The sequence below is a fragment of the Lycorma delicatula genome, chromosome 8 (genome assembly GCF_047948215.1).
Source record: "Lycorma delicatula isolate Av1 chromosome 8, ASM4794821v1, whole genome shotgun sequence".
NCBI lineage: Eukaryota > Metazoa > Arthropoda > Insecta > Hemiptera > Fulgoridae > Lycorma > Lycorma delicatula.
The window spans coordinates 9792538-9805248 of NC_134462.1; the positions used below are offsets into that span (position 1 = coordinate 9792538).

General features: G+C 30.3%; 1 protein-coding gene across 3 annotated transcripts in view; it reads left to right on the forward strand.

Moving 5' to 3' along the window:
• Tsc1 (tuberous sclerosis 1 protein hamartin) overlaps window positions 1–10758 on the forward strand; it is a 92106-nt gene extending 81348 nt beyond the window's left edge. For all 3 annotated transcript variants that reach the window (XM_075372478.1, XM_075372480.1, XM_075372479.1), the window contains 3 exons: window positions 478–635; window positions 6919–7215; window positions 10114–10758. In XM_075372478.1, coding sequence (XP_075228593.1) covers window positions 478–635; window positions 6919–7215; window positions 10114–10116 — 458 coding nt within the window. In that variant the 3' untranslated portion in view covers window positions 10117–10758. The remainder of the gene's footprint in view (window positions 1–477; window positions 636–6918; window positions 7216–10113) is intronic.
• Window positions 10759–12711: the final 1953 nt, after the last annotated feature.

Sequence of the window (12711 nt, forward strand, 5' to 3'; positions counted from 1 at the left end):
TTTTTTAACTGTAAAATGACTATATTGATTTTTATGAATAAGGTATCGAACTCGTGTCTTTATATCTGACTGGTAATTGTAATGGATCTTTGTCAAATTAATAGAATATTTAAACTTATTATTTAATGTTTGTGAAGACTGTACAGTTAACTCTAGTCTGTACAGAATCTTTAAAATCAGAAGTCATATCAACTGCTTTTCCTTTTCTTTCATAATAAATACCTTATTCATTCTAAGTATTATTTATATTCATTTTAAGTATTATATTATTATTCATTATACGTATTATAAGTTATATTATAACTAATATTAGTTAATAATATTGTTTATATTTAATAGTTATATTACAGTATTATAAATATTATTTATATTTGTTCTAAGTATTTTTGTCATCTATTTGTTTGTTAAGTAGTATTATAAAGTGCAGTTTGGTAGTTTTTTTATTTAATCTTACTATGTATATTTTTTTTATGACAGTGCTTAATGAACAATTAGAAGCTAGGAATATAAGCTATGATTTACTAAAATCAAGAGTAGCTGAGCTTGAATCCATAATTATAGACAAAGATGCTTCATTAAAAGAACAGAATCGTCTTGTTGATGAAGTTAGAACAGATTATGTTGAACAGCTTAAGGTATGTTAAAATATTAAGTTAATATTAAACTGCTGTAGTGTTATAATCTTAAGGTAGTCCAGTTCAAATATCCATTTTTAATGCTTCTGTTCAAAAAATTAGTATACCTAACCAACCAGTAAGAATATATATAGTTTACAGGGTTAAATGAACAACATATGTTGTTTTGTAATGGAATATGAACTAGCGGATCTATATTACCTTGATTAACCTAAAGTAATCGTTAGTAAATGAAAAACAATTATTTAAAAATGTACAATGAGACTGCCAGTTATATCATGATATCGGTGTAGGAACTCCCAGCATACCTCGCTTACATAAATTAAAATTTATTTTAAATTTGATATACAATTAATGTTTTAAATTTATCTGGTCATAAGTTTTGGTACTTTGTGATAAATAGCATAGGTACAATGTTAACAGAAGATAGGCAAAGTGAAAATAAAATAAAAGTTAGAATAGCAGTGGTTAAAGAAGCTGAATATAGAAAGTAACAATTATTTTATTCATTGTACTTCTGTATAGATGTGAAAAATTACTCTAAAAACCACAGAGAAAGAAAAAACTAGAGGTCCATTTAGAGCTGTCAATTTTTGAGAATACAGGTTGTGATAATCACCAGATACTCAAACTAGTTGTACTCTTTTTTCAAATTACACACCTATTGCAACCATAACCATACACTCCACAAAACAACATTAACTTAATCATATTGCACCAGACAACTTACACATTTATTCTCTCATTCATATTCACTCCAACTTATGCTAGCTATAAATGATATGCAGACTGATTTGGAAAATCAAAACAAGATGAGTCTGATCTGCTGAGGCTTTGCAGGCAGTGTCTTCTGATGTTAAAGCTCTTACTTTTATGTGCGAGCTTCTGAATTATTAATATTTGACTTTTGGAATGAGTGTCTGAATGAACTCAGGCCAGATCTTCAGGTATGTGGGTCAATCCTTCTATCTGCATCTTTATATCACTGTGGCTGGTAAAGAGACTACAATCAGACCTGTCTGACAGCACAAATAATTAAGGAATTAGCATTGATAGTAAAAACCTGAGAACTCAGGAAGGAAGGTCAATTACTTAAGAAGCTATCAAAATTACAATGATTTTTGTGACACCAAAATAATGAAATTGTTCTCTGGAATGATTTTGAAGTTTGACAGTAAAAAGAAAAAATCTGATGTGGACAACACATCACTTCCTTGTACGCCTACTAAATTATATACATTACATATACACTTTTTTTTAAAATGAAAAGTACATAAAATTTTATTTCATTGATAACTTCTGATATCTTTTCATATTTTTTTATTGTTATTATTACTGAATTATTATTTATTGTAAAACATTTTTACAGAAGTTCATAATTATTAATTAGTCAATATAGAGTACAGTGCCATTATAATGTGGCTTGATATACTGCAGATACAGTTATAATGCAGATTATAACCTGTCCCCGAAAAACTATCTGATTATCTGAAAAAATAAAATAGGATGAAGAAATGCTAGCCACCCTACCACTGCATTTGACATCGTTGTAAAACCCACCATAAATCCTTTGAAATTGTCAACAATATGCTTCTAATATAACATCTGCCAATTGATCCCAACCAAATTTAAATCCTTGGAATTCCCAAAAACATGATTCAATAAAACAAAACTATGATTCTAATACAGTAATAGGAGAAATTCTATGATATATATCTATTCTTATGAACATGACTCATTTCGTGTAACAGTGATAAAACTATCAATGTGCTGCCTGTACAGGTATCTGAATGTTATTACATATTGTGATTTATTCCGAGCTGCTTTTACTGTATTTATCAGTATTGTTTATTACTCTAGTTAATTTATTCGACTTTGTAGTGTTGTTTTCATTCGTGTTTGCCTAACATGTCTAAACGAAAAACATATTCTGTAAAGAAAAAATGAGAAATTATTGAATAGGTTAAGGCAGGTTGTTCGAAACCCAGTTTATTCCGGGAATTCGGTGTCCCTGAAGGTACTACTATACACATGGTTGGGTGACAGAAGAAGATAAATTGGATTCTTTTATTGATTCGGTAGATGAAACAGTCGGACTCGATCGCAAAAACTGAGTGAAGGTGTGCTGTTATCAGGGCCAATACTTCAAGCTCAGGCACTAAATTTTCATGAGCAAATTAACAATGAAAAAGAATTCAGTGCTTCTTGCAGTTGGTTATCTTGATGGAAAAATCCATCATGGCATTGGCCAAGTAAATGTCAAAGGAGAATCTCGTTCAGCAGATGCGATGGCAGTCGAACATTTTTCACAAACAATATTACAATCGGTAATAAAAGAGAATAACTTCAGTGATAATAACAGTTGTATAATTGTGATGTAACTGCTTTGAACAACAAAAACATTAGATGTGTAACGGGGACCGAGTAAATCTGGTATGAAAATGAACAAAGAAAGGGTAACTTTTCTTTTGTGTGCCAATGCGTCAGGAAATCATAAATTGAAGCTGTTGCTCATTGACAATTATGCCAGCACATTGCTTCAAACACGTTAATATGAATTCATTACCGGTTATTTTTAAAAATAGTAAAAGTGCTTGGATGACGTGAAATATTTTTTTAACATGGTTTAACAACGAATTTATGCCTTGTGTTAAAAATTATTTACAAGTTCGAAAATTGGAAGAAGAAGCTTTATTACTTCTTGACAGTTGCCTTGCTCATCCCCCTTCTGACTTGCTGAAATCTAAAGATGGGAAAATAATCAGAATATTTTTACTCAAAAACACATCTTTGTTCCAACCAGTAGACTGAGGAGTTATTCAGTCATTTAAAGCATATTACGGGTGAGAGCTGCTGATCACTATCATTAACTCAGAATTACAAGTAACAGAATTTTTTAAAACTGTGTCATTAAAAAGCGTTGTATACAGCACTGGAACAGTATCGTATGGACTAACGTAAATTCTATTACAATTAAAAATTGTTGGTCGGTATTGTCACGGAGTAATACAGAAGACATTCAAACAGGAAATGTTCATATTTTTACTGATGAACATGCACTGGAATTTTCAAATTCAACCGGGCAAGAATTGTCTGTAAGTGATCTCAATAAGTGGGTTCAAGAAGACAATCAAACACCCGTTGCCCATTACATGACCAACAAAGAAATTGTAAACTCCATTCTACAACCTAACGATAATTTGTCGTAGGAAGAAGAGGAAGGTTGCAACACCTTCCCCTACCTCTCTGTAACAGGTCACTATTACAGAGAGGTCTACACCCTCGATAAAATTTCTGGAAAATATAAATAGCGTAATAACATGGATGGAGCAACAAAATAATAGTGATGATCATCATTTATTGCATTTACAAAGTGTAAAGTCATATATTATAAAGAAGAAACATACAACTGCAAAACAAAAAACAATAACTTCTTATTTTTAAAAATAATTCACATTCAAAGGAAAAATATTGTATCTTTCCACTTACTTGTTTCTATGTATTTACACATTACACTATATTGGCTTTTTTCATTAAACCATTATTGCTTGATTTTTTGTCAATTTTTTAATTGATCCCCTTTGTAATTTAAAATTTACCTCTCGAAATAACACGGTTAGCCTATAACGCGGGTGTCACGTAAGTCCCGCGATAACCACATTATAACGGGGTTACACTGTATTTAAATTTAAAAAAAGGAGATGAAGTCCAATTCAAATCGATGTGACTTCCCCTTATAAGATCCAAATATTTCATTTGCCTATAACTCTGGAACCAATGAAAATAAGTACCTCTTATTATATATCGTTGAAAAGCTCTCAATGAGGTCTTATTACTGCAGTTAAAAAAAAATCCAAATGTTTTGTTGGAACTTTGGCTTTTTTGGACACTTTTGGTCCAGTAGATTGCAATCAAAAGGTGCAAAACTAGATGTTACAACAGTCCCAAATCCAAAATTTCAACATCCTATGGCTAATTGTTTTTGAGTTATGTGAGATACATAGGTACGTACAAACAGACGTCATGCCAAAACTAGTCAAAATAAATTCAGGGATGGTCAAAATAGATATTTCTGTTGAAATCTGAAAACCGAAGTCTTTCACAATCACAATATGTACTTTATTTTGTACACGGAAGTAAAAACAAAAAGAAGTACCACTATTTATTGAAGCTAAATAACATGGAATTAACCCGTTGTGTTTCAAACCCCCCTACGACCTATTCTGAACACAAATTGAAATGTGAATTTTTGTTATGATCTGTTGAGTTTATCATTTAAATATTTTATTTTTCAAAGAGTTAAAATAATGTGGGACAAATGTCTGGTGAAATTTAAGCATGAGAAGATTATGCTAAAGCCCATTCCCACGCTGATTCTTAAGTTTGTTATGACATTCCCACCAAAATAAATGAGGTGATCTTGTCATTCCACCTGTATGTTCTGAATCTAAGACAATGCTTCAATTAATTGTCAGGATTTCAGGAATATAAAAATGATATGTTAGAAGTCCTAGTAATACCCAAAATGTATTAGAATTGAGAAATGAAGAAACTGAGAATATAAAGTCACATCATTATACCAGTTTTAAGGGTGACAACTGGCATGTAATTTGACATGTTACAGAGTGTTCATTTTATGAAGAGGGAAAACTGGAAAATTCAGACACAAAAACTCATGTTCCTGTCTGCTCATAGAGAATACAAGAGGATGCAGACTGCTAGGAATTTTTAACAGCCTGGTGATTCTATTTCTTAGGAAGGTCATTACTTAATGAACAAACTGAAAAAGATGCTTCTCTGGTTAACAGTCTTGTGCTCTCTTTCTAGTGGACAGATTGGACTTTTCACTAGTCTCAAAAACATCTCAAGAGGACATCTCTTAACAGTAATTTGACGATATTGAGGATTCAGACTTGGTTATTACAAAATACTATGAAAGGAAAAAAGCTTACAACACAGTTGTAGGACTTTCCTACGCAGCTTTTTTCGGATGCATGGCTTACACACACACACACGTACAACTTAATTTAAAATGTTTATAATTTTATTTAAATACAATATTTTTTGTTTATTTAATTCAATGATTCTAACTAAAGTGCGCATGCATACCGCATTTCAATCACGCAGGTGTGGCAGTACTATTGGCCACTTAAATAAATTTCTACACTTTAAATATTATTCATTTGTTTAATTCTACAGCTCACCTGTGACATCACAACATAGCAGATGACTACAGCAGTAGTCCAGCCACTAAGTGGGATGTGGAGTATGTGTAGGCTGGATTAAGACCCCCACTTTGGTAGGAAACAAATTTGTGGATCCAATGAGATGCTAATAGAAAAAACTGCAATGAAAAAGACTGTAACTCTTCAAAATTAAAACCATTTTAGGGGTGGGGATCAAAATCTGGGGACGGTTTTGTTTCCCCCACTCCGTGACCTGTTGAATTGAAATTTGTAACAGCATCAATGTCCCTGCTATAGAAATATTTTAGCCAAGTTTGATGAAAATTGGTCAAGTAGTTCTGGAGATAAAAGGCGATTTACATGCCAAAATACATATGCACATTTTGTCACAGAAATTTCAATGCCATTTTGCAGTTTTCTGAGAGGTTCTTAGGAGTCCGTTCATCAAGATTCGGTAAAAACCAGATATGCCCAATTTTTTACCAATCACCATACTTTCCCTTCTGTATAGCTATAGCTGCTATATTGACAGGAAAGTTAAAGAAAGAACCATCTTTGACAGATAATATTGTATTTGACAGGCATGTTATATTTTTTAATCGATCACATAATGGAGAATTCCTGATACACACTTAAAATGTTAAGAATTATGATCCAATTGGATAGGTTTGTCATGAGAGAAGTATTGATATAAACAGCATTAAACAAATTAGTAGAATATACTAATCTATTAAAAGAAGAGAAGTCAGGGGTCAGGAAAGATTAAAAATTATAGACAATAAAAATGAAATGGGAGCTATCAAGAACTGAAAAGTTAATCCAGAAATAGAAAAAAGGTGAAGATTGACATGGTGCATTAAAGAATTTCTATCTTGAGCCTAGTGATCAATCTTATCTAATTGTGATAACTGCTGGTTAATAATTCATTCCACATTAGTTGACAGATAAGTGTTTAATTAATACATTATCCCCAAATATATTCTTTATGGTGGTCTGAATTTATTCTGATGTTTAAGTACATTTTTTGCCACATATTTTTATACTTTGTTTCTAATGAATTCATCACTAATAATAATTTATTTTTTTGTTTTTTACAGTCTGCTGAAAAGAAAAGCAAAGAACTTAGATTGATTAATAGTAATCTGGAAGAGAATATTTTCACCCTACATAAGGAAGTGGAAATACTGACAAGACTACAGTCACAAAAAAGGAAGCAGCCGAAGATCTCAACATCACAGCAAATAAACGTCTCATCTCTGATGTCTCTATCTCTCAACTCTCCATCATTTAATGTTGATGGTGAGGTACCTTTACATAATATTCATGGAAAAATTGAAGATTCTGATTCAGCAGAAGCTGAAGCTGGAACACCTTCATCTACAGATGCATTACATGTCAGTATTGAATTTATGAATTTGTTAAAAATTACTCCTGCAAGTACTTAATCTATATAGCAAGTATTTTAAAAGTTGTTTTATGAAGAAAAGAAAGTAAAAATAAATTAATTTGATGTTTAACAGAATTATTAAATTAAAAGACAAACAGTTGCAGTTTACTTATTTAAATAACTAAAAACAATGTTTCGAATTTGCTTCACTACAAACTTACATTGTGTACAGTTTCACACACAATTCCTTGTCTTAATGTGGCATTTCATATTCTACTTCAGTTAAAAATTACTTCAACTCTTTGGAGGTATGTGAAAGTCTGTATTTTTCATAATAAACATCAAGAGATCAGTTGAGCTTGAAGACCAAATTTTTGCACCCTATCATCTGATACATTCAGAATTTCTGTTATAGAACTACTATACCGTTACTCATTTAGCAGTCTTTTATAACCCCTCAGCAGATGTCTTTTAAGTAAATTCAGTAAATAGTGAACCTTTAAATAATTTCTTGAGAGAAAAAAGCCATCACATAAGGCTGCTTGAGATCTCTCAATGTTTGGAAAATTATTTATGCATTCACTAATTTAAAATTTTTGTTTAATTTGTCAATAGATTTTGTGGTTGCTCCTGTAATGTCTGAAAATGTATCTTAAAATAATTTAAGATACATGGCATGTATCTTAAATTAATATAAATTAAATAAAGATAAATGGCATTTATCTTAAATTAAGATAAATGGCATGTAAAATGACACAAATGCAAATGCCTCACCAGACATTTCCATCAGTGTATTTACACAACCTACTTTGACCTTTGTATGGCCTCTTCCAACCACGATCATCTACTATAACTTACAACCCTCAACTATCAAATTAACAGATTCATGGAAGTGCGTTCCCCCGTGCCTTTCTCTAACACCAAAGATTTCACACAAAAACTCTTCCTACATCTGACTTCAATTAAATTATGCACTCAGATCATTACTTGATTGAGTCTTAAACACCAAAAATACTATCCTAATACCAACAAAATAAATGTTGATCGCAACGAAAGTCCTCTTGATTTTCTTAAAAAATCAACAAACAAATTCAAAAATTTAATAAGCCTAAAAAAAAATATTTGGAGTTCTTTGTGAAGACTGATATGTGAAATAAGGTGTAAAATTACAAAATCATAAAGAGCATCATCAAATAGTTGCTTATTTGTCATGACAGTGTAGTTTAAATAATGCTTACACATTTTCAAGGTTCAACAAAAAATATAAAATTATTTACTTATTACTTGCTAATGTGTACGTTGCAATCTTTTCAACTAGTGAACAATAAGCAATCCTCTACAACCCAATAATATGAGGTTATGTATGACTTATCAATGAGGTGTAGTTTTGTACACTCAGGCCAACCATTCCTGAGATGTGTGGTTTGGTTAATTGAAATCCAACCATTCCTGAGATGTGTGGTTAATTGAAATCCAACCCCAAAAGTACATGGTATCCACTGTAGTATTCAAACCCACTAAATTGTGAATACCGGTGTTCTTAAGGGATTGGGTTTCAATTAACCACACTTTTCAGGACTGGCCGTCTGACCTGAGACTGTACAAGGCTACACTTCATTTACATTGGTACGTATCATCCTCTGAAGTAATACCAGAGGCTAAACATAAAAAAGTTTTCAAACCCCTATAAAAGCAACTAACTTTTGGTAGGCTCAGAACCTTCGACTTAGAATATCAGCTGTTAAACAACCAATTTGCGATGACGATTTAACCTCTAGACCAGCCTGATGGGCGGAAAAAAATATATATAAAATGAAGCTTAAAAATGTGCATTACTTATATTCATTTTTAAGTCAATTTTTAACTATAAACAGGTCATTATAGGGAAACATCAAGATCCAATATTACTAACAGACAAACAAATAAAGGAACAAAGAATGGATAGAACCAAGAGTACATGTATGTGTTGAAAAGTAATCATAAGTTCAGGGTATCCCACAAGTCAACTTTACTGAGCACATATATTATGAAATTGTTAAAAAATCAGTCATATACAATGAAAGATTTCTGTAACAGATGTAAATCAACAGACTGTACAATTTGACTTCTGAGTTAGAATTGGCTTGGTTGAAATAGGATGTAAATTGATTGATGTGGAAAGGAGTAGATGCATACAATTAGCAAAGGGCATTTAATTTTATAAATAGGAACAGGAGTGTGTGTTAATGCTGACACTTTTTAAGAAAGTCTGTGACGACTTTCCATTCTGATTAAAAAAGTTGTTTTTCCAAGTCAAGGAAATAAGTCTAAATTTTATATTAGAGTTAAGGAATTAGGATGTTTTCTATGTAAAGAAAAAAAAATTACTCCAGAGAAGACATATATGAATACGCAAGTTTGAAGGTAATAACTCATGTTTGTTGATATTTTTGTGACTATTTGTACATTAGTGTTTAGTAGCCTTAATATTAACCATCATGCTATAAGTTACACATTAATTCTGTAATAATAAATTTTATTTAAATTTAATTAATATTGTCAAATTTTTTTTTTTTAAACAGTAAATTGTTAATATATTAATGTTAAGTGCTCCCCAATTTAACAAATTCAGGAAAAATGTAATATAGTTGTTCATAGAGAAAGTTTGTGTTGTACTTCTTTCTGTATCCTTGTTATGTATTAATGGTAAGTGCTGCCCAATTTACCAATTTTGGAAAAATGTAATATAGTTGTTCATAGTGAAAAGTTCCTCCATGGATTAAAGTTTGTGTTGTACTACTGTTTCCTTGTGAACCTGAGAAATGTATATGCTGTTCTTAATGTTCGTGTGCATCAAAATATACTGACTATATCGACTACAGATATTTTACATTTTGTTTGATTTTTTTTTTTGTTTTTTTTTCAGTGAACGAATCACCATAAGATCTCTCCACACTCTGCCAGGTATATTGCAAGAAATGGATTTAATGTGAACTTTAGTTTAAAAGTTGGACTGTTTTGTATAGACTTTGACCTGTTATTTGTTGGTTAAAAATACATCTGTTATAAAATAAATAAAATATATACATTATGTACGTACGGGTTTATAATAAAACAATTATTCTAGTTCAGTAATTAATAATAATGCAATTAAAATCCTTATAAAAATTTCATTATATTTTTTTAAAAAATCAGTAAAATAAAGTTAAAAAAAAATATATATATATATGTGTGTGTATATATATATATATATATTTATAAATATAAATATTTAAAAAAGGTATTAAAGAGCACAAAATTTTATTGCATCTTTCATTTACTGTACTGCTGCTGTTTGTAACTTATCATTAAATATTTGTGATTATACTGCCATTCTACTGTAAGTGTTTACCGCCATTCATTAAGTAATGCTCATTTTTCTACAATGCCCATGCAGGCTAACAGCCAGCTTGCATTTTAAGTCATCATTTACTTGCCTGTGTTTCTCCTATACAAGTTTTACTGCATTACTGTTTGTTAACCATTTTTATATGAGTTTAGTATGAATAAAATATAATTGTGCTTAACTAAAGAGTACTTTCTCTTATTAAATTTTTTTTTTTTTTTTTTTTTTTTTAGAAAGTATGTTTTATGATTTTTGGAGAAGTAGATTGGTAAGTTTTTGAAAATTCATCAGTGGTGTTTATTCATTCTTATGTTGTACCATTTTCCCAAAATTACATTTTTAAAAAGATGTTATTAACATTAAAGAATTGTATAAAAAAAAAATATATATATAATGTTTACATTTGAATTTCTGTATTTTCCATTGGGAATTTATAGAAATCGCTGCAGATTTTGAAAACTAGCTAGAAATGTATTAAATAGTAAAGCTGGCAATGAAATTCATAAAGAAAAAATCTGAAGGCAAAGAATATACAATTTCCTCAGAAAATGATCTTCTCAAATAGAATAAACAGCCATTCGCATTGATCACTTAGCAAATTACCCTAGACATTATATAAATAATTGTTTAAGAATTGTAGAAATAGTACAATCAGTAATGAATCTCCCTAAGGAAGAATTTATCAAATTATTTTTACATCCATTGATGGCCATCCACATTGATCACGTAGGGAAATTGTCTGGCATTATATAAATAATTGTTAATTGTAGAAATACTAAAATTGGCAAATGAATTTTCCCAAGAAAGAATTTATAAAATGTATGGGAGTTGGTAAACAATGAGCAGTACACTACACATCTGCCAGTCATTTCACAATTTGGAGAAAATAAAAGGTTCAAGTGGAAGTAAATTAAAATGAAAGACCGAAGAGATGTAATTACCTTATTTATCATTTATTGTAATACTACATGATGGTGTAACCAATTTTTCAGTACAATTTCCTTGTTTTTATAAATGTAATTTTGAGTATATTTATATTTGTTAAAGAGCAATAACATTACAAATTCACAAAACCTATAATAATCGATAAAAAAATATTTTTAAAAATTCAGAATCATAGAAATCTGTTAAGGCAGAGCATTTTAACATAGAACGTTTGTATACTCTAAAACTGTAAAAAAAAACAACTAAAGAAAATGGATGTGGTAAAATTTCTACAAAATAGGGCATACATACTATGAGCAGTTAATAAGAATAATAAATTTAAGGTTGAAAAATTAACCTAACAAGTATAGTATAGCATCCAATAAACCACATCAAAATAATAAAAATAGAAGTGGAATTTATAAATGTGCGACAATCTAAATGATAAGCGTGTATGTAAAACTAATTTTTCACTTAAAAATCAATTTCAATTTTGTAGGTGAATATTTACTTGAAACAAAGTTGTTGTTTTTTTTTAAATAACATATATAAAAAAGGAAATGTAAGAAAAAAATAGGCATTATCAAGAAGTCAGCCTATAATAATGTATGGTTGTAATTTTTTCACCTCATGTTAGATCTTTTGCTGTACTTGTAATAATATAAAATTTACTAACAGGACCATTTTGTATTTGCTGTTGACTGATTTCATCTTTCTTTGTGAACATCTTTGTGGTATTTTGTATATTGTTAGGGGGATATGATCTTTTTTCTACTGCTGGATTTTTTTTTCTTCATTTTACTGGTATAATGCAGCTCTCTAAAATTCCCTACTTAGTCCTAGTCGTTTCATTTTGGTATACCCCTATATCCTACATCCCTAACAATTTGTTTTACATATTCTAAATGTTGCCTTCCTACACAATTTTTCCCATTTACCTGTCCCTCCAATATCAAAGCGACTATTCCAGGATGCTTTAACATGTGGCCTATTAGTCTGTCTTCTTTTAGCTATATTTTTCCAAATGCTTCTTTCTTCATCAATTTCCTGCAAAACCTCTTAATTTGTCACTTTATCCACCCATCTGATTTTAACATTCTCCTGTAGCACCATATTTCAAAAACTTCTAATCTTTTCTTCTCAGGTATTCCGATCGTCAAAGTTTAATTTCCATATAAAGCTACACTTCGAACATATACTTTCAAAAATGCTTTA